The sequence below is a fragment of the Chamaea fasciata genome, unplaced genomic scaffold (assembly GCF_029207755.1).
Source record: "Chamaea fasciata isolate MVZ Bird 193981 ecotype frontalis unplaced genomic scaffold, bChaFas1.0.hap1 SCAF_4, whole genome shotgun sequence".
Classification (NCBI taxonomy): Eukaryota; Metazoa; Chordata; class Aves; order Passeriformes; family Sylviidae; genus Chamaea; species Chamaea fasciata.
Window position 1 is genome coordinate 12,666,630 of NW_027094089.1, and position 22,538 is coordinate 12,689,167.

Consider the following 22,538-nt stretch of genomic DNA (forward strand, 5'->3'; position numbering starts at 1 on the left):
GATATTTTTCTCTCTCAAGCCGTTGTAAGAAGAAGCCAGATTTGCAGTGAAATCATTACTTTTGTACTATTAGTAGCAAGTGCAAGTAAGAGTGTTTATTTGGCAGTGGGAAAACTGGAATGGCCATGATGCTTCAGACTGCAGTGGACCAGTAGTCAAAGCAGGCCCTGGAGTAAAGCAAGAGTTTATTTCTATAGTCATGGAAGCTTGATAGTTTTGCCAGACCCACAGCTCGGGAGATGTATTTATAGCTCACATAAAGCTGCCCTGAGAGAGGTAATTGATACTGTCTCTTTTTCCACTGTTCCTGAAGTATGCTATGAGTGCCTGCAAATGCCTCATCAATTGCTTTAAGAAATTTTGGTGGTCCCCATAGCTGAGCCTGCACAAATTCACAATGCAGGAAACTCTCATGTATCTCTTCTAGTCTCTTTGAAGTTGTCTGTGAAGGCCGAAAGTGCAGGGAAGGTCAGAAACATAAGAAAAAGCTGTATTAATATTTTGTCAGGGAGGAAAGATAAGAAATGAGGGAGAGATTATTGCAGAACTTGAAACAGACGTTGAATAGCTGATAAAATCATGTCATTAATATTGAGATCTGAGATATGGACCTGCTGTGCTCTGTAACATCTTTTAACACAAAGCTAAAATTTTTGGCATTTATGGGTAGCTCTGGAAACATCATCAAAGAAAGGTCATTTATCATATATGTGATGTGAGTTTTTTGACAGAACACATTTTAGCCCTGAAGAAGAAAGACCACCACATCAGGATCCATGGCTTATAGTTAGAAAATCAATGTTGCAGGCAGCGTGATATAACCCCATCAGAGAGGGACCGATTGAAGAGAGATGGGAAGAAGACCCATGGCTTCTCGATGTCTGGGGGTGTTGCATTAAGATCCAGATCTCCTGACACTAGGTACTAACAAGGAACTTAGATGCAGGAAATAAGGCCAGACACTTTATGTGGATTGGTAAGCTTCAAACTGGGCATGTAAGTTTCCTCAGCTTGTAAACAAGTACCAAGGAACAACTGTTGTGGAAACTTGACAGTTGTCTCCAACCTAAGCTCTGCTGTGATCCTGACAGAAAACAGATTTGCAAACATTTCCTGCTGTTGCATACTGTGTGAATTTCACTTCATGAGAAAAAAAGCTAAAAGTGATTAAAGGGGACTAATCTGCTCAGTATGCACCCTTGATGAAACACATTGCACGACTCCAGGGAATTTTCATTCTCAGAATGAAATTAGAGTTGTGAATTTCCAAGACTTTCAAAGATATTTTATATGTTGTAAGTATTCCCAAAATGATTAGATTTAAGTCTCAAAACTCCCATGAAGCATAAAAGACATTTCTCTCAATTCTCCCTACAGGGCACCTAAAAATAACATATTTTTTGTAGTTGTCTAATATTTCTTCTATTAGAGCATTACTTCAAAAAAAGTGGATTTGAGGTGTGGAGTATTACACTCAGTACAGCTGTGGTTCTGGTATCATAGCAATGATCATGAGTAACACTCTAGGCTTTTGATATTCATTTTCCATTTTTCCATGTCACTACCGCAGGATACAGAAAACACAAATCATTTCTTGACATGAATGATGCATTAGTGTGCTATTAACTAATTTGAGGTATAGCAATCTCATGGGTAGACAAAAGAGCTCTATATTTTGAACTGAATTATCATGGGTAGACTTTTGGGTCAGAGTAAATAAGTTTACATCTGAATCCATTAAAATGATTACGAGAAGAAGAGAACAATTAATATTTGTCTCTGAAGCGGAGTACTACTCAGACTATTTCATCCCCAAAGCAAGGTCCTGCTAACCAAAATTCTCAAAACAAATACATGCTTAGTGCTTATGTCAGTTTTCTACTAGGCTATGGTTATGCTTCCAGGCAGGTTAGTGGAAAAATTCCACAATTTGCAACTTGTACACTAAATCAGTGTGTAAACAATGCTTTTCTTCTCTTTCATTCAGAAGAGCTGGATTTGTGAATTAAAACCACATTCTACAAAGCCCTCCACGTGACCAGAGGGAGAATTTTGCCTTTTGAATTTGAAAATAGAGGTAAAGATTTTTCTGCTCTAATTAGAGCTCCAAGGAGAAAGAAGAGGCATGTTCCTGATTTAATTGAGGAAGTCAGTGAAGGTTTTTTCACTAAGATGGAATTTATTCCAACAAAATAAAATTACTAATACTTTAAGTTTTGCAGAAAATTCTGAAATCTCAATGAGTGATTCCAACCTCCACTCTCTTTGGAGGATTGGGATCTGGTCCTGGGACACGCATTTATGGACAGCTCCACATCTCTAAAGCATAAGCTGATTCTTTTCAGGATGGGACACTACCTTTTAAGACATTATAATCCTAAAAAAGAAAACCACAGACAACATGTTCTAAACTGTCTTGGTGACATACTTTGTATCATAGAATCATAGAATGGTTTGGGTTGGAAGGGATCTTAAAGATCCTACAGTTCCAACACATCTGCAAATGGCAGGGACACCCTTCATGAGACAGGTTGCTCAGATCTCCATCCATCATGACTTTAGACATTTCCAAGGATGAGGCAAACACAACTTCATGGGTTAACCTGTTCAAGTGCCTCAAAAACCTCAGGGTAAAGAATTTCTTTTCACTATCTAATCTAACCTAAACCTACTTGTTTTCAGTTTAAGGCCATCGTCCCTTGTCTTAGCTCTAAATGCCCGTGCAAAAAGACCCTGTCCAGCTCTCTTGCAGGTCACTTCAAGTGTTGGAAAGCTGGAACAAGGTCTCCCTGTAACCTTCTCTTCTGCATACTGAACAAGCCTGTGAACTTGCTGAAGAAGCACTCAGCTCCATCATCAACCACTGATAAAATGTTAAACAGGATTGGTCCCAGTATTGAACCCTGGGCTACATCACTACTGACTTGTCTCCAGCCAGATTTGTGCAGGTGATTGCAACCTTCTGGGTCTGCCCATTCAGACAGGTTTCAGTTTGCCTCACTGTGCAATTATCTAATCTGTATTGTATCAGTTGTTCTGTAGGATGTTATGGGAGACTGTCAAAAACCTTACAAAAGTCAAGTTAGACCACATGACCTCTTTGAAATTCTGAGTTTTCAGATCAAAAACAAAAGTCACGCTCTCAAAAATTATTGTAAAGAAGTGAACAAAGAGGGGAATGAAAAATGTATGGAAGATCCAGGATTTGTCTTCAGCTATGATTGTAAACAAGACAGCTCACTGTTTGCCTCACTGATAGTGGCAAGACCATGTATTTCTGCATTTGGCAGTATCTTTTCTAGAACGAGACCCAAAAGTATTTTCTTCCAAAGAAAATCATCATTCTTGATTAAATGTAGAACATGCAAGGAAAGGACCACAATCTGCATGCTGGGTGGTTGTCTTTGGTGGGACCAGATGCGTTTTGAGGATTTCCACCTCCTTGGAATATATGTATTATGCAGACCCCTACAGGGCCTGTATCCAATCATCACAGCTGTTGGACCTGTGTATGTGTTCACACCCTTAGTGGCAGACACTTGAGGCCACAATATATTCAAAGTTACTGCAGTAAAAGCAGCAACAACGCTTCAGCTGGTCCAGAATTAAAGTCTTTTTAGTCTTTTAAAGTTTACAAGTTCAGTTTTAGTTTACAAGTTTAGTTTACAAGTTAAAGAACATTTTTGTGTTATTGTGCCTTTGCTGCAGGTTCAGTGTGTGCACCAGAGACAACTGAAATGGCTTATCTGGTACATAACTGTAACCACAGTGTGATGCTGAGTCCAAAGATGTCTAGGAAGTTTTGATGCCTTTTGTAAATTTATGTCATGTCAAAATACTAGATTTGGTTACAGGTAACAGCTTTGTGCATGAATCACCAAGACAAAACTGGGAGGAGTGGCTGATGTATGAGATGGTTTTATGGTCACTCAAAGGTACCTGGATGTGCTGGAGAACTAGTCTCAGACAAATCTTGTGGAGTTCAACAAGAAGAAATGCAGAGCTCTACATTTGGGCAAGAATAATGCAGGGCACCAGTATGTGCTGGAGGCTGACTGGCTGCAACAGCTCAGCAGAGAAGGATCTTTGAGTCCTGGCAGACAACAAGCTGACTGTGAGACAGTAAGATCTCGCAGCAAAGGTGGCCAATAGACTCCTGGGCAACACTATGACAAGCACTGTCAGCATGTGTGTGAGGGGGTGATCTCTCTAAACACAACACCTGTGAGGTCGCACGTGGAGTACTGGGTCTCTTTCTGGGTTCCCCAGTACAAGAATGGGATAGACTTACTGGACTTAATCCAGCAAAGGGCCACAACTATGATGAGGGCTTTGGAGCATCTCTCACATTAGGACAGGTGGGAGAGCAGTTCAGACTGTTCAGTCTGGAGGACAGAATGCCCAGAATGACCTTTGTCATGTGTATAAATTGCTAATGGGTGGGAATGAGTACAGAGCCAGACTCTTACCAGTGGTGCCCAGAAACAAGACATGAGACGATAGTCAAAAATTTAAAAACTCATGAGATTTAATCTGAACACAGAGAAACTGCTTTAGCTGACCCTGTGGGTTGATTTGACAAAGCCTGAGTTTTTTTTGTGGGGGGGAGGGCCACAGAAGTAGCTTCTGTGAGAAGCTGCTAGAAGCTTCCACCATGTCCAAGAGAGCCAATCTCTGATGGCTCTGAACATGGACATGCTGCTGGCCTGATTAGAGAGGGCAGTAATCCCTCTGTGATGACATATTTAAGAAGAAAATCAAAACAGTGCAAGCAGTTTTTTTTTCTGGGGTAGTGATGAGCTGTAGCCACTGCCATCTCGATGGGTCCTGCAGTGAGCCTTGCCTGCCTGGCTGCCCCTAACCAGCTGTGCCATGGGCAGAAGGACAGGGCCAGCAGTGGTTTTCCCTTCCTGGTGCTCTGCATGAAGAGAGACATTAAATAGCACCAGCGCCATGGTGGCCACCACTGGCTATGCAATGGCAGTGGGGTCACCTGGCCAGCAGTGGAAACATGATGAGCAATTCCCCAACACTGAACCTAGACAAGATCAACCTCTTGGTACTGTGGGATCCTGCAGGAATTGGTAGAACTTGTTGACAATGGTACCTAGAAGCAGCAGTTTTTCTTCTAGTCAGAGAAGAAGAGGAAGAGAGAACATGTGGGAGAAAACAGCATGGCGACACCAAGGTCAGGGGAAAAGAAAGAGGGGAAGGAGGTGATCCAAGAATCAGAGCTGTGATGAGGACTGCGGTGAAACAAACTGTCCCCTGGTAATGCATGAAGTCCATGGGGGATGCAGAGATCCACTTGCAGCCCATGTGGAAAGGGCTCACGCTGGAGCTGGGGGATGGTGGAGGGGGCTGTGTGAGGAGTGGAGACCTGAATAAAGAGAGAGGGCCCCTGCTTACAGAGATTGAGAGAGAGAGGGCCCTTGCTTCCAAACTAGAGCAGTCTATCCTTAGAGGACTGCACCCTGTGAACAAACGACCCATTGCACAGCAGTTTTGGGAAGACTGTTTGTGGGAGGGAACCCCCTGGCAAGGCAGAGAAAAGATTCCTCTCCCTGAGCAAACAGAAAATCTTAAGTGATGAACTGACCAAAACCCCTATGCCATCTTCCTGCACTGTTGGGAAGGAGGGAGGGGCTGGCAGGGAAAAAGGTGTTTTAAAAGCTTATTTTACTGCTCATTATCCTCCTCTGACTGTTAATGATAAATTCATCTTATACCTTTAAATTTGAACCTGGTTTGCCCTTGGAGTATTTTTCTCCCAGTCGTTATCTCAACTCATGAGCCCTTCTTTAATTTTTTTTCCCTCTCCTCTGCCTAACTATAATAGAAGAGGGTGAGTGAAAGACTTTCGTGGCTGTCTGGTATTTTGCCAGTATCAAACCATGACACCCTGCATGGGCTTTGGATAAGATTATTTCAAGAGATCCCTTCCAACCTCAATCATTCTGTATGACTCTGTGTAAAAGAATAAAAATTACTAGTATGCTTCATAATCATTCACAGGTTTACTTACTCAATTCAAATGTGTATTTCTGATGCATGGAAGATTAACATACCTATTTTAAAAGAGACAATATCTTATCAACACCCTGAGGACGGATACAGGTGAATAGAGAAAACCATCACATACAGACGTTTGTGGTTCATTTGCAAAGCCCTACAAATTCTATCAAAGTAGCTTCTGTTTTTATCTATATTGTTTCCTTTCCCTTGCCTAAAATCCTAATATACAAGTGTAGAAAAAATATGCCCTTACTTTCTATGGAAATTGGATATGCCAAGGTCAGAATCAGAGCATCTCATTCTCACCATGAGATGCTCTGATTCTGACCTTGGCATATCCAATTATACAGTCATTTCTGCATTTGGCTGTAATCTGCAATCTGTAAAATCCAAGATTGTGTTAGTAGTTACAAATGCAGTTTACTCATACTGGAACATTATACATTAAGTAAGCACAATATTTTTAACAGGATGATTCTTGCTTCCCCTGCACATGCTAGACAGGGATAGATTTAATAAATAATTCATTTAATGATTATTCTAATAGTCTAACTTATTTCTGAAGACATGGGCCCAACTTCACTCACAAATAAAAGCTTGTTCAAAAAAAGAAATGTCTTAGTCTTATCTTGGCAGTTTTTCCTGGGTATCCTCTCCTCTCCTCTCCTCTCCTTTACACACCAACATTTTTTTAACCTCCCTTCATTCCTTTGGATACAACCCCTGACTATTTTGTGTCATTATTTCTCACTCCGGCAGCTTTCCATTCTGGATCTTGCAGCTCTTGATATTCTCCTTTTCAATTCTAACATTGGGTTCCTCCCACCCTAAATTACAGATATGCTCAAAAGCCCTTGGCAGCTTCCTTTAAGAACTCTCCTTCATAGACTCATTTTGGAATGTGCTGCTGTGAAACTAGTGATATCTTTAACTATGAACTCTGGGGAAATTGAAAGTTTGTATTTAATATCCTATTCTTGAATGCACTTTCATAACATGATGAAAATTCTGCTTTCATTTTCTGATCACAACATGCTCTCCTTTGCCTTAGGCAAATGTCTGATGCATTTTCATTAACATCTAACCAATCAACAAACATCTGGACATGAATATGTTGTCAAAACAGATGTTTTGTGGAGACAAAAAGGGACAGTATAGTGACCAATGTGTCTTGATTCACTGCAAGAAGCTGAAAAAAAATAGTCACAATCCTTACATCCTCAGCAAGGACGTAAAGAATAAAGAGGAGTTTGCTTGGCTTTCCCTTATTTGAAAAAAGTTATTTCTAAGGGAAGGCTATTTGACATTCAGTTCTGTCTCTTTGCCTTGGGCTTTCTCCACCAAATCTTTCTAAAGTTTTCCCTGTGGGTGACCTGTTAGCAAATTGTAGCATTCAGGGCAGGGTTCCAGCCAACACCTTGCTTGCTTTTCCCAGAAGATGGAAGCTTTGCTTTTTCTTCCATTTCCCCTTCCTGGCCACATAGTCTCCCAAGCACTTGCTTGGTTCAAAGGAGTCTTCAGTTTTGGGGAAGTACAAGTGGACTCACAGAAGGATTCAGTGAATGCTAGAGTTCATGCAAGGTACCTTATGGAAGTTTGCTGAGACCAAAAAGTGCAGGTCAGGAATGTCCTCTTTGTGTGACAGTAGGCTATGAGATCAGCTCTCCCTTGCTTGTGAAATGGCATCATGAGACTACTTATAGCAGTTAACTCTGTAACTCAGAATATGCAGTTGCAGCTTTGGGCTTGCAATTTGCAACTGCTTAACCCACTTCTGAAAACAGGGAGGGAAAGATACAAGAATCTATAGATTTGCAAATTAGCTCACAGCTCTATACATGACATTATATATATTATTAGCTAACAGCTCTGTATAATGACTAAGATAATAGTGCTAATCCTTCCAAATCCTTTCTCATTCTCGTAATATAAAGAAATAATTTAATCTAAAGGTAGGAAATCTGTATTTCTCAGGATAGAGTTCCATCAAGTTTCTTCTTTCCTTTAGAAAGGAATTTAACCCACAATGATAATCCCATAAGCTAACAGTACATTTTCAGTCGTACCTGTGACCATACTTGATATGATTAATGGCAGAATGATAAGTTTGAGCATTCTCATCAGCAGTTCCCCGGGAAATGCAAAGTAGAACTTATCCAAGTTAGACAGTTTGCCATATTCCCGTACCAGCATGCCAATTCCAATACCTAAAAGGGACATAAAAAATGTTACACAAATTAGATGTAATATATACATGTGAGACAAAGAGAAAAAAATAGCAGAAGACAAAAAGACCAAGCAATAAATGTATTTTCACAGCTATGACAGAACTTCTAAAGCAAATCAGATAAGAGATATTTTCTTTTCTGATAATAAGCAAAGTAATAAACTGTAACAAGCTTCAGGATGTTCTTTTAGGTATGTCTTTGGAAAAATCTGATTAGGTGCTCTGATTATCAGTCCAGTCCAGTACTGACTTTTTACCCACCTTCGCTAGTTCTAGAAGACCCATAGCTGGCATTAAAAAAATCTATAGACTATATAAACACTACCAAACACTAAAGAGAGATGGTGACATAAATACTTCAGATGATTTCTATTGGAGAAAATAAGCCTACCCAGCAGCAATACTTCCAGTAATTGCTACTCTACATAATTAAGAAAGAGCATGCCTGTAATCACTGAATTAATTTAATAACTTTCAGGAAATAGATCAACAAAAATACACTCTGCTCATTTCACACTCATTTCACAACACAAATGGCCTACAAATACCCAACTATTAATTCAACCAGTGAACCAGTGATTGTACCATGGCGCAAGACACCCTTATACATCCTCTTATTTTTGGATTACATTATCAGATAGTTCTCACTTCTGAGACAAATCAAGGATAGGAGTTTTACCAAAAGAAAAAAATCACAGGCCAAAAGACAAAATTCTTCAGTTTGACAGGCAATACCTTTATTTTCTATTCCAACATGATTTTTGAATTTAAATGACTGTAATAGAAAATATGTTCATCAGCGTCTAAAAAGCACTAGAACTGTTGTTTCACATAGGAGCTTTGTAATGGTTCAGTCCTGCATGAACTGAACATCAAGAGATCCAGTTTCTCAATGAAAGAACAAGTCAGAACACTTCAGCACCAAAATTAATCTAAATGAAAATTAAGGCAGGTTAAAAACCAAGTCTTTCCTGTTAATAGAGATGGAAAATGAACCAGGTAACCTTCCAAGAAAATGAGCTGCTCTAGTCAACTATTAAGATTTCTGATCAAGGTGTAATCTCTGCCAGTGAATATAGACAGCTTAAATTCCTTGGAGCAATCTTGAATCTTAACAGCCTTGAAGATATTATGCAAATGACCTTGATTAATGAATGATAAGACACAATGATCTCTATTGCTAAACTAGGGACTGAATTAGATGGGTTGAAAATATTTACTCTGCACTTTTAGATAAGCCCAAGCAAGATAAAATTCCATTTGTAAAATGGTTACATGAATTGAAGTTAGTTGCTAAGGCTTTGATCCTGAAAGCACTAGAGTAAACAGCTGAATCTAACCATACAGGTAATTATACAGGTAATCTCCATGTCTTCAGATGATTCGTGCAACTTAGGGTAGCAAGACTAAACTGCATGTTTATGGCAAGTTGTGTAATGCCACTTTACTTTCAGCAGGTATGACCAGGACTAACCATCTGCTTGTCATTCTACATGGTGACTATCATATTTGACCAGATGGAATTCTGATCACTGTATATTCAGCAGGATTGCTAGCAGGTATAAAAATTCACCCTTGTTTTCATTCTTGAGGGTTCTGTTTTCTCCTTCTTTAGATTTCACTACAAAAAGTTCCCACATGGTCTCAAAATTATAGCAGGGTTTCCTTAAGATTTTCTATCCATATACTTATACCTGTTCTCTTAGGGGTGTTTTTTTTTGTGTTTTTTTTTTTTTTTTTTTTTTTTTTTTTTTTTTTTTTTTGTTAAGGATATTATTTATCTAATGACAGTGGCTGAGAATAGGGTTCCAACAACCACTTGAAACTATATTATTGCTCTCAATTCCTTATTCATGTAATTTCTTTACCAGACAGAGCACTTATATTTGTATTAACTTGTGTAGCATGCCAAACTACAGTAAAATGCATCTATCTTTTAACTGCACTTAGCATCTAGCATATGCTGCTTGAATATATCATAGGAATACAAAAATTTTTATTTTGTAACAGTAACAAGATTAGAAATTTAGCAGAATAAACTTGCTTTTATACTGGAAATAGACATATATAAGAACATTTGATCCTCAACTCAATAAGCAAGTTCAACCTGGAAATTTCTTCTGGGAATTATAACACACAAAAAGAGGTGTGCTCCAGAACATATTTCACATGGTAACCACTGCTTTTAACATCACATTGATTACAGCAGCCCTAAGCAGAGACAAAGTCTTATAAAAATCTCAATTTCTCTAGATGAGTGCTACTGATAATTCCATTATTTCTGAAATAAATATGGACAATTACTTTTAACAACCTTAAAAATCAGCATAGTCTGCAAAGCTGCTTCTATATATTAGGATTCCTCTTTCTACTTTTTTTTTTCTTCTTCTTTTTTTTTATGGAATAATTTTCTTCTACTTTTAAAGAGCAAAACATCAAAACTTCACTTTTTCTACTTGCCGTCTTCATCTTTCCTGTTTAAACCACTCCACCTTTCTTCTTGTCCATGATAAATTGGTTTTATTTCTTTTCCATCTCTTCTCTTTGCTTTTTCTTGTCCACGTAGCCAAGTTAGGTTATGATTAGGTTGTGGTTAGGTTATGATTTTTAGCACAAGACCAATCCCTTACTTACAGCTCAGTGATACATACTGATTAAGCTCCAGATTTCTGCAATATTGGGCAGATGTGAAGAACAATGGTGGAATAAACTGTACAATGCCATATCTTTAATTTAATTTTTTAGGGAAAATATATGCTTATAACTGTGCATAGTACGGCATATGCTGTATAGTATGGTGTCTACATTTCCTCTCCCAGCAGTCACCAAGACAGCAAGTGAAAGGTGCAGTCTGGGTCCCTGGGATTGAGATGCACAATGAAGGCCACAGGACAATTCTCCTGTCTGAACCCATGTGAAACAACACATGCCCTAACTCCTTGTTACTATTCTCCCAGGTAGCACATAAGGCTTTTTATAAGCTTGGTAACAGACAGAAAATCCTTCAAAGAAAGGCTGTAAATACAGATGAAGTGGAGTGAGGATGAGAAGAACAAGATAAGAAAAACACAGCAGAAGGAAATCACTGAATATAAGCACACCAAGTGAAACCCATTGGCACTCATATTTCAGGGAATCCCAGCTTAAAAAACTAGAGGGAATATATGTTTCCTCTCTATAGGATGAGCCATTTTTCAATGTGTTACCCAGAAAAAGGGGAGCAGAGAGTGCTGCAAGGGGTTAGCTAGCACCTGCTACTGGCTCCACTGTATGTAGCACTAGATCCATCACATCTACCAAGCCTGAGGCTTTACAGGACCTAGAAGATGATGGCTGTGGGTATTAAGGTGGCAGAATCAGTCTGGCCTGTGTATGTATGTTCAATGAGTCCACCACAGAAATTAGGCAAAATGTGTCTTGGGAGTCTATTATGTTAAGGTGTCTGTCTATCTGCAAAATGACTTCTGTGACATCTGGGTATCCAGTGAAGGGTAATTTATTGCCATCTGATCTTCATCTAGAGTTTGCTATTCTATTTTTGCATATTGCTATTCCTTCTGAAATGTTGTCTAAAGAAAAAGGTAAATTCTTTGTATGGGAACAATTATAGGGCTACCGCATTTTTCTTCAAGTACCTTGCTGCAGTTTCATGACACAGATTTGGAAATGAGTAAAAAAAACCCCTCCCCACACTCTGTTCCAAAAATTCCCATAAACTCCAGGCTCAGTTATACTAGCATACATGGTATGTGTCATAGATTGTCCTACAGCTACTGGAAACCTGTAAAAATGTGCTAGCCATTTAGCACCCCCCTAAGCAACCCATTGTGGAGACCATTTACGATTTTTCAGAAAGTGATACCTAAACCCTCAGGTCCTTTTTGTATAATCTGTGAGGTCAACAGAAGACAGATTTTGAATTTGAAAACTCAGAAACCCTGAGTATCTGAATCTGTTCAGGACATGCAGTATGACATTACTGTATTATTTGCTTTACATCATTACCATTGTGGGTTAGTTGCTCTTCAGAACCTGATTACATCCCTGGTAAGAAGATGGCATGATAGCATGCCCCTTTGCTTTCTTTACCTTCATAGGTAGAACAACTCAAAATTTAGAAACAGATAACTGAAGTCCACACATAGACATGCCTGCTTTTATTTCTCACCGAAAGAGAATATAAAACAGAAAAAACCTGTTATGTAACATGTAGGACTCCCTCATGTTATTTACATTCATGGATGAGAACAACGGTTTGGGAGGCACTGTTTTACTTGACAGGGAGTTCCCCATCAGTGTGCATGACACTGAAGAAACAGCATATCACCTTCAACTCCCACTGACTTTATTATGTGAATGATCCTTAGGAATGAACCATAAAGACAATGAGAAAAGGAATCCAGCATATATTTTTGTATAACTAATAATCTATTTTGTAAAATGATCTGTTCTGTAGTACATGTATCACTCTGAAAAAAATTATTTTTCCTGTTCTCTTAAAATTTCATAATATGGAAACTAATCTTCACTGAAGCAGAGTTAGTGACCCTGTCTGATGCTGATAAGCAGTGTGGGAATTACAGGAATTTTGCTTTGACACAGCACTGAAAGAAGAAAAAAAAAGTCACATTCTTCAAACTGGTATTTAATTGTACTGTAGCAATATCTATTGCGCTATTAACAAAGTGATTAAGCTGGTCATAATTTCACATTATATACTGCACACATGTGGCAGACTAATTCTATCATTTTGGTGGGTCTTAACTGGACTAACTTCACAATAGATGATTCATGGAACTGAAAAGGCTAGCAAAAAAAGTTCACCGACTTGATTTCAAACACAATACAAAATATTCTATATAAACACGTCAAATTGCAGCACAGGCAGGAAAGATTTTTGCAGCATGATACATTTGCAGTCCCTTAGTAGTATTTTATAAATAAATTGTCTGATCTCTCCATAGAGTTTCTGTTATCACTGGCTTTCTCTTAGTGCAAAGAAATACAGTGCCAACTATAGAACACTAAAAGAGAGGGTGTGGAAGAATATATTACTAATGCTTATAAATGTATTATTTCAGCTTTTTTTGCATTATTTTCAATACTTTCTAATGTTACACATTTTACTGTTTTACACTCTACTTGACAATGTACCTTCCAATAAACATACTGACGTTGATCAAAAAAAAAAAAAAGATTCTTAAAAACTGCAGGCAATCACTAAGGTATAGAGTTTCAGGGGTGTAATTACATAGTAACTAATATCAATTCTCTGGTTGCTTGTGTTAGCCAAACTACTAGCTTGCTTACAAAGACATATGAAGAAAAGTTTTCTCAGAAATCTTCCAGAAGAAAGTTCCCATATCACCTCTTGGTTTACTGAGGAACATTTAGTAGCAATGTTTAAGAGAATATGTGCTTGTTCTCTGTCATGGTGAGACCCCTGATACTCTCTGATTATCCTGTTGAGGGTGCAGTGACTGTAAATTCCTTCACACAAAGTAACACATTGTCATCTGACTGCAGTGTGAGGGAAGTTCAGGTAGACAGTTGATTCCAGTGATGGACCTTCAGGAATGAAGGCAAGATGGAGTGCTAGCCAGAGGGGAAAAATCAGTTTCTCCAGTGTGGGTGTAATCCCTTTACTCACAGTAGGTTTGAAGGCTACTGCAAACAGCAAACCCACATAACTCCTGCTACTTTCTGTGCTGTGGGAGCCTGGAACAGGGCTAATAACATGGGGCAGCCTGTAGCAGTCACCACTAACACAAGGCTGCCTCTCTGCTATGCAGCCCTGCACAAGGCACACCTTGCACACCTCAGTCAAACCAAGGGCAGTTAGTTCACTCAGCCAGGAAATGGTGGCTGTTTTCCTGTGACTTTGTGACCACAGTTCTGCTCAATGTGAACTAGTACTCCCTCCAAACATGCAGAGGGGTAACCAATTTGATTATATAACAATGTCTCCTATTGGACTTTGGCTTTCCTCTCCTTTATCCAGATAGTAGATAAATCCCACCTGTACATATCTTCCAAATATTTCCCATGTGCAGATCCAATATCTTTCAGAGAAAGCCAAGAAAAAATATACAGCTGAAGGAAGAAGAAAAACCTTACCATTGTTCTTCATCTAGCCAGAGCTCTTAATTTAGAATCTACCACTCTAAAATTAAACTAAGTTTTACCAGAGATAATTTTTTTTCTTTCACAGTTTTTCAACAAACTTTTTGACTTACTATGTTTGTGAAGTACTGTGCTTACAACCTTAATATAAAAAATTTATTTATTTATTTATTTAATAAACAAGGTTGTGTCATAAATTAAACAATCTGGGGAAAATGACAATTCTTTCCCAGCAGCTATGCAACCTACATTTCTTCATGAATTTGGATGTGTCCTAGTGAAAGCACCCGTTCCATTGGGAAATTCTGTGTAAAACTCATTAAGGTTCAGAAAAAGCAAATTCAGTGTTGAACGCACACAAAGGAGAACTACAGGGTAATTAAAAAGAATGAAGAGCATATCGTTTGAAAGGAGATGAAAGAGCTTAGTCCACCAGGGATGAGTGACATAGAAATACAGAAAACGGTTGAATACTAGCGATGGAGCAATATTTTCATTACTGGATGCACAGTGAAACTGAATACATTTATAGTGAAAATCGTAAGGCTTTAAACAATCAGATTGAAGAATACAGGTTCCTAGAAGGATATACAGCATCAAATAGCCTATCCAGCTTTAAGGTGGAGCATGATATGTAACAGAATTCTATCTGTGATGGTGCAACCCGAAGCAGCCGAGGCTAAAATAACCCAGGGGGTATCCTTCTATCTCATATTCCTGTGTTTTACAGTAAAACTGAAAAGTAAGCTGACAACAGTAACTTGTCTTACTTCTTTTGCAGACTGTCCTTATGAGCCCTTTTAAATATCACTTCTAAAATTTCTAAAATATCACTTCTCCTTCATCTCATTGATCTATGACGTGTGAGTCTTCTTTAATTATGCAGTCATCCAGACATGTACAGGTCATACTGCTTCCATAATGTCTCCAAATGCACTACATTTTATAAAGCAGTGCTTTTGTTTAGACCCCTTTTCTCAGTTGTTTCAGAAATTCATGTCCCCTAGTTGTAGCTTCTAATGTTTTGCTTATATGGCCTAACATACTACAGCACAATGCCACACACAAAACTAAAAATTTCACACATTTCCTTGTAAAAGCCCACTGATCTTCTGGTCTCTTTCCACAATGTTTGCTTGCTATCTCAAAGCTGTATAAGCACCTTTGTACATGGATAGCCCAAGAGATACTAGCTTAGTAGAGCACATCAGGAAAAATGCATCTTCATTTAAGATCCCTAAAACACACAAGAAACTAAATGGTTGGCAGTGGTATAAGAAAGGTGAAAGGCTAGTAACTGGAAATATCTGCCAGATTCTGACCCTTGTTATTGCTTCTTTGATGAGAGAAATGGACAGTAAGCAGGACATTCTGTTCTAGCTCAGCTCCCCTTGCTGGAAGAGCAATGGAATGATTGTGACTGAGATAAGGAACTGGAAAGGCAATTTAGTGGACACTAAAGATAGACAGATAGTAACATGCAGAAACATTGTTATTCTGAAACTAATGAAGACATCAAAGCATTGAGAAATCAGATATGACCCAGAAAATTAGCTCAGATTAAGCAATGCCCGGTTGTTTTCCATTCCAAAAGCATGAAAAGACTGTGAAATTTGAAACACTAACTCAAATACAGCCCTGATCTTCAGATGTGATACAGATGTGTTCTCACTGCACAAAATAATGTTATGGGACTATAAGTACAAATGCCTTGCACAAATCCTATGGGGCATTTGTGGAAAAAAAAGATTTCCGAACAGTGCAACTGTTGTTTGTGAGTAGTCTCAACCTGGACATTATCTTTTTTGATATGGTATATAAGATGAAAGTGTCTTTATGCTTTGTTTCTAAAATGAAATAGTAATAAAAAAAAGCAATTACATTGTCGTATCTTCCCTCAAATAATATTGTGAAACTGGACAGAGTAAATATTTTGCTGAGATTAGTATTGGTGTTTTTGCTTCAAATGTAAAAATAATACTGGTAGACTTTGGTAGTTTGGGGACTTTGCAGAGTGTAAATTGACATTACACTCACCCTTTCCAAAGATTTAAAAATTCAGATTTAGTGATAGTTTCACTTCACTCACATGAAGTGAAACCCAGAGACTGTGGCAAAACAAATAATAAAATAAGAAAACTTCATATGCCAGAAATAAAAGATGGATTTTCTTCACTTCAAAACAGTTCAAGACCAAAAGAGGCATCATGTGTAACTTCCAACCACCTTTGAAGTCTTCCATTGGCTGATTTCCTGGCTTAGAGCATTTTTGATCCTCAGTGGTATGTGAAACTCTCAGATGAAATTATTTGTCATTCTGCATTTTACTTTCCATTGTTAAAATTAAATTCAGACATTTTCTCAGAATCTGCTGTTTCATACATTTCTGAAGAGATCCCATCCGGTATTAAACTGTTGGCAAGCGTTACAGAGAAACACAGATATAAGAATCATCACGGTCTAGAGAGGCATAAAAAGTCACAAGTATCATGTATGCTGTTCTGAGGAACAGCAAGAAGAAAACAGTCTTCTTTTCAATTTCCATGCTATTACAGTTGATTCAAAATATCTGGTCTTCATTTTTTATAAATTGTAAATTAATGAAATGCTATGCTTCAGAATTCAAGAAAGGAATTGAATGCTTGGCTTACAACTATACTTGTCAAAAACAAAGCAATAATTCTTTTCTTTTATTATATTTCCCTGAACTTCTTTCCTGATGGTTTTGCTAGTGTATTTCAAGAGACTATAAATCTGCTTCATTGTTTGGAACCTTACCACTGTATTTTGTAAGCAAGAAATGGTACTGAAGACAGCCTAAAGTAAGCTAATGGGCTATTTTTTGATAAAGGTACGAGGAGGGAGAAATGGAAAATAGTGAAACCTTACTTCATATCAAGAATAGGCTTTTGCTATTTAAATTGCATTTGACAGTGACAGAAGCAACTTAGTGTCATAAAGACTTTATAGGTCTTTATGGGTTTAGAGGCTGCAGTCTGTAATTGCAAAAGAAACTGAGGAGTATGGAGAGCTCCCTGGATTCAGGCAGCCTTCTGCATAGGGAAAGGCCACCAACAGAGTGATAGGTTACTGATTGTTCTGTTGCTGTCTTCACCCCATGAGACATTCATTCTTGTAAGAAGGCACTGGTGGGCTTCCAGGAATGGGGAACTACTGTTGTTAAAACCAGCTGTCAAGTCCCCCCCTGTCTGATAACAGAGGGAGCCATAGCCTTTCAATTAGCATGTGTGAATACACCTCACTTGTCTAGAAACAAAGAAATATTCTTATAGTTACTTATAATATTACTACTTAATATTATAATATAAAATAATAACTTCCATTAACATTATAGAGAATAAAGGCATATAAACTGCTAGGGGGATATCATAGAACACAAAACAGAAGATTCAGTGGCTACTGGAGTTAACAAATCCTGGCTAATCAGTACAGTCACAACACTCAAAGTGTCTACAGTGCTGGTGTTACAACAGGAACTATGCATACTTTAATCTCACTCTGAAATCCAGGGAGGAGATCTGATGCCTGCCTGAATCTTTCAACAAAGGAATGCACAAGCAAAACATCGATCCTGCGGAGACTGAATAAATTCACTTCAGAGGTGGAAATGTCAGGTATTTAGGCATGCTCCAGGCTCAATACCTGAACCCCGCCCTCTCTGTTACTCCATCCCTGCCTTGCATCATCGCCGGCTGCAGGTAGAGTTATTCCGCGATCTCCCGCCGGCCGCTCCCGGCTCTCCCTGAGCCACCTCGGACAGCTCCCGCAGCCCCTGCACCGCCCACCACGGCTCCTGGGATGGCACCAAGATTCCTTTCTCGTGGTGTATGAGATGAACAGCGTAAGGACCTTGTACATTTGTGGAGGACGATGGAGGAAGGTAATGACAGAGCACAAAAGTGTTTATCGCTGCCTCACGCTGAGACTGCACAGGCACACCCCGACGAACAAGGGGATGAAGAAAGAACACCTGCCATTCAGAGTCCGCCTTGCCATTTGCTTCCTCTGTCTTTATCAGTCTCAGTATTGCATTTCTCACACTTCTGCACGAATACCTGAACCATTTCAGTGTCGCACACATGTGCTGTTGAGAAAAGCCCAATCCCAAGTTACAGACAGGCTCAGAGTTATCTGAAGTTCTGAGACTGTTGAAGAAGCGACAGACACTCCATTCAGCAATAAAAATAAAAAGATTTTTTTTTAAAAAAAAGCTGATAGATTTCAAAATTACCAGTATAAAAAAATTTCTTTGTGTATAATTTTCTGACTCTGTAAAACGATCTTGGCTCTAGTATAGCATGCTACTTACTGCAACTCAGTGCCTTGGACCATATGTACGCAAATCACCTACACTTTCATTCCCATGATAAGAAAAAAAGCTGTTTTGCTGAAGAACTGCACAGTATTACAGGCTATCAGGCTAAGACACACAGACTAATGAGCAAATATTTACACATAATGAGCCTTTTACTTTCATGACTGGTTTGTCTGCATTGCAGAAATGACCTTTTGGAAATAAAGTGATGACAAGAAATACTTTAAGAGAAACCCGTGAAGTGTGACTTCAACTCTCCGCATGCAATTGCCCTTTGGACACCTGTTTCAGGGTGAGTAATTTTCAGGGATATTTCTGGTTTCTTTTGCTTGATTGTATCATCTGGAAACAATGTAACTTTCTATATAAAGGGCTGAAGAAGCACTTGAAGCCTGTTCACTTTTAAACTGCTTTCCTTAGCTCAGTGTCTCTGGGCTCAGTAAGGCCAGCAGAATAAAAAGATGCAAGATACACCTCCTTCTGCAGGTATTTGTGTGAGGCTGATGCTCTCCTGGTTACATCTCTCTCCACATCAGCTTGGTGGCCTAAAGTTGACTTTCTTCTAAGACAAAGAAAATGACCACTTCAGCCTCAAATTTCGTTTTATTTGAATATACATTCAGGTGTTTTCACCCAAAAGACACTACACTCAAGATGTTTTGTGTACAGATTTTAACACACACTGCTAAGAAAGAAATTCTGGTATTTTTGAAAATGGAAAGGACAGGAAAAAGAGTGAATGCTTAAGATTTCGCATAAAATAATTACTCTTGAAGGAAGAAATGTTCAGAATTCTGAGGGATTTCTGTCTGTTTCTGTCTCTTTTCAGAGACACACACACAAATAATGAGGAAAACTTTTCAGCTCAGTAAGGGTAAGCATTAAAAGATAAGCATATTTCAATTGGATGCTGAACATGGTTCTGATAATGATAAGCAAAAATCATGATTCCACATGATAGCGTAGGAATATCAGGTACTCTGCAAGACAGCTGGACAGCTTTCACAGCATATTTTCACAGCTTGATTATTTCCATACGTTTCTGAAAAGCCTATTTTCTTCTTTCAAAATGATGTGCCACTCTTGTGCTCATAAATGTTAAATTGTTCTTCCAAACTAAGTAGATTAACAAACCTCAGACCAGTTTCCCAGGGTATATTAAAAAAGAATGAATATGTAAATTTAATTATGAAAGGTTTGTGGACTCTAGGTATATTACAAACTTTCCTCAGGCTGTAGTAAAACAATAATCTATAATTTAATGCCATCTTTACAAGCGTTTCACTGTCCTTCTTACTTCACCTTTGAGAAATACTGGAAATGCTACAGATACACAGTTCCTTGCAAAAGGTAATTTGGTCCAAGGCTCACAGAATTACTATGAAGACTCTCTTTGACAGTACTGTAGAGCTCCCCTGAGTTAGGGACTCTTAATTACAGTTTAGCAAGCAGAGAGCTGGAAGGACACAGCAGGTGTTGGGAGCCTGTTCTCTCACTGGGAATTCCTATTGGGCATTAGGGGAATTGGGGTCAATTGTCCCCACAGCTCCAGCATAGTCATACTTTGTGGCTCTCAGAGAAATTTAATTTCAGAATGTTGCACATGTAGAAACACATCACACTCTTCAATTCTAACTACAGTCACTGAAGATAATGAGAGGGGAATATTTCTTAAGCACTTCTGTAAATTGGAAGTAAGTATATCAACTCCTGGTAGAGTACTTGACAGCAGTACGCAAAAAAGCAACTGTACACACGCAAACACGGACACATAATAACACTCCTCCAGTTGTACAGTCAGATTTTCAAAGCAAGGCCCCTAGCACACGGTATGAAAACTCACAAAAATCTTTCCCTTTTGAACAGGGTGAGAAAAACACAGAAATCTTTCAAATACTGAATGCATTGAGGAAAACACACATGTATATGTAAGCACAGTTCTGATCACAGTTTATAAATAACTGGGTAGAATTCCAAAATAATAATTCTCTTCTGAACAAATCTCCACCAAAATAGGCATGGTCCAGCCAAAGTTCAAATTAGCAGAAAAGTCATCTGAAGGAGACCCGAACAGCAGCTTAAGGAAGTATTTACAGCACCACTTCTCCACAAGACAATATGAACAAGGCTCTCCAAATAACCAGGAGAAAATGAAATAAGGTGTGCAGTTAAGGCCAAAATTATGCCCTACGGAAAAGCCTCTTCATCTAAGTAAATTGCATTTTCTTTCCCCTCTGCCCACTTAACCTTAGTAAGATGGCGTTCAACTCTTTTCCCCTTCAGAAACTTGTTGACGTACAGGGGAGATACCCTGCTATATTTACAATGATGGCCCTGAAAATCTATCTGAAAGCCGGGTGGCACAGCCAGACGTTTCACCTCTGAAAACCCCTCCGAGAGCTGGGCGGCATTGCCAAACTCTTCCAGTTGCACCACTCGCTTGGGCCATGGGAAGCTCCACAAAGCCACCGCTTTTTTTCTCCGGCTCTACAGCCTCCTTCGGCGGGGCTGCCGCCGGCAGACCAGCGGCAGGCAGGGGCCGCGTCCCCCGCAGGGGCTGCAGAGGCCAGCCGAGGCGCAGCGCGCAGTGGAAACCCGCAGTACGGAGAGCTCACAGTCCCCGGCGCCCGTGCGCCCTCTCCACACGGCGGTCTCACCCCGCCGATCACCGACCTTTGCCACACGGCCCGGCGGGACGCGCACCGGGGCCGGGCCGGCCGCGAGGGCCCCGGGACCCGCTGCCGACCCGGCCGCCCGGGGCTCCGAGCGCCGCGTCCCGCCGCGCCCAGCCCCGCTCTCGCCCGGCCCCCGCGGCACCGCGACACTGCGGGACTGCTCTCCGCGACCGCGGCGATGCCGGGGAAGAAAGGCCGGCCGCCCTCGCCCGCCTTTCGGGTGGGTGGTTAGCGCGGCCCCGCGCCGCCCCGCCCGGCCCTGCGGCCGCGCATCACCCCCGGCCCCGACGCACCGCCCTGGCACCCGGCAAGGCCGGACCGTGCCGGCAAGGCCGGGCGGGGGGCGGAGGCGCCGCGCTCCCTGCCTGCCACCGCGCTCACCCGCCAGTACGGCAGCCACCGTGCTCAGCAGCAGCCAGTTCTTCCTCACGGCGCTGGGGCACAAGAATCCCTTCTTGATCGCCTTCGCCATGGCGGGGATCGGCGGGGCTGGGGCGGTGCGCGCCGCGTGGAGCCGAGCCTTGTCGGGCCGATGCGGGCCGGACCGAGCCGCCTGCGTGCGCTCCGCGGGGCTGCGCGCTCACCGCGGGGAGGCGGAGACGTTGCGCTTCACCTGGCAACCGGAGAGCCCGGCCCCCGGCCGGCCCGCCTGCCGGCCGGCACACCCAGCTCCAGCGCCAGAATACTGCAGGCGGCAGGTACACACGTGTCTTTTGGGATTTCTCCCCAGGACTTGACCCTGATGGGCTTAAGTACCAAAATAGCGAAGAAGGGTTTATTTCTTGTGCAATTCACTGGCAATGGTCTCCTTCTCCCTCCCCACCGTAAGCTTGATTAAAGTATACATATAATATTTGGACCCAGTTCCCTGTGGGGCTGTGGTTTTCAATATATCTATAAACGTGTTGATTTTGATTGTCAAACCTGTAGCTCAATGGTAAATGCAGAAAACAGGCAAGCCCAACCAAAATCTGCCATTGTCTTGCTGTATGACACAGAGAGAGCAGAGTGAAAGTTTATCTTATTTAATTGCACTTGGTGTCATCCATTTCAAAGCACACTCTAGTGAGGTTTACCTGATTTCTGTCTATAACGGCTGGGTAACTAAGGCCTCTAGGAGACCAGCAAAAACTGCAATTGAAACCTTGTCACTTTTGCACTT

At 40.4% G+C, this 22,538-nt stretch overlaps 1 protein-coding gene across 2 annotated transcripts in view; it reads right to left on the minus strand.

Annotated features, from left to right (window-relative positions):
• Positions 1-21,882, minus strand: part of SLC1A1 (solute carrier family 1 member 1) — a 51,948-nt gene extending 30,066 nt beyond the window's left edge. For both annotated transcript variants that reach the window (XM_066180863.1, XM_066180862.1), the window contains exons 1-2: positions 21,758-21,882; positions 8,082-8,222 (exon numbers count right to left, since the gene is read on the minus strand). In XM_066180863.1, the coding sequence (XP_066036960.1) occupies positions 8,082-8,222; positions 21,758-21,848 (232 nt within the window). In that variant the 5' untranslated portion in view covers positions 21,849-21,882. The remainder of the gene's footprint in view (positions 1-8,081; positions 8,223-21,757) is intronic.
• Positions 21,883-22,538: the final 656 nt, after the last annotated feature.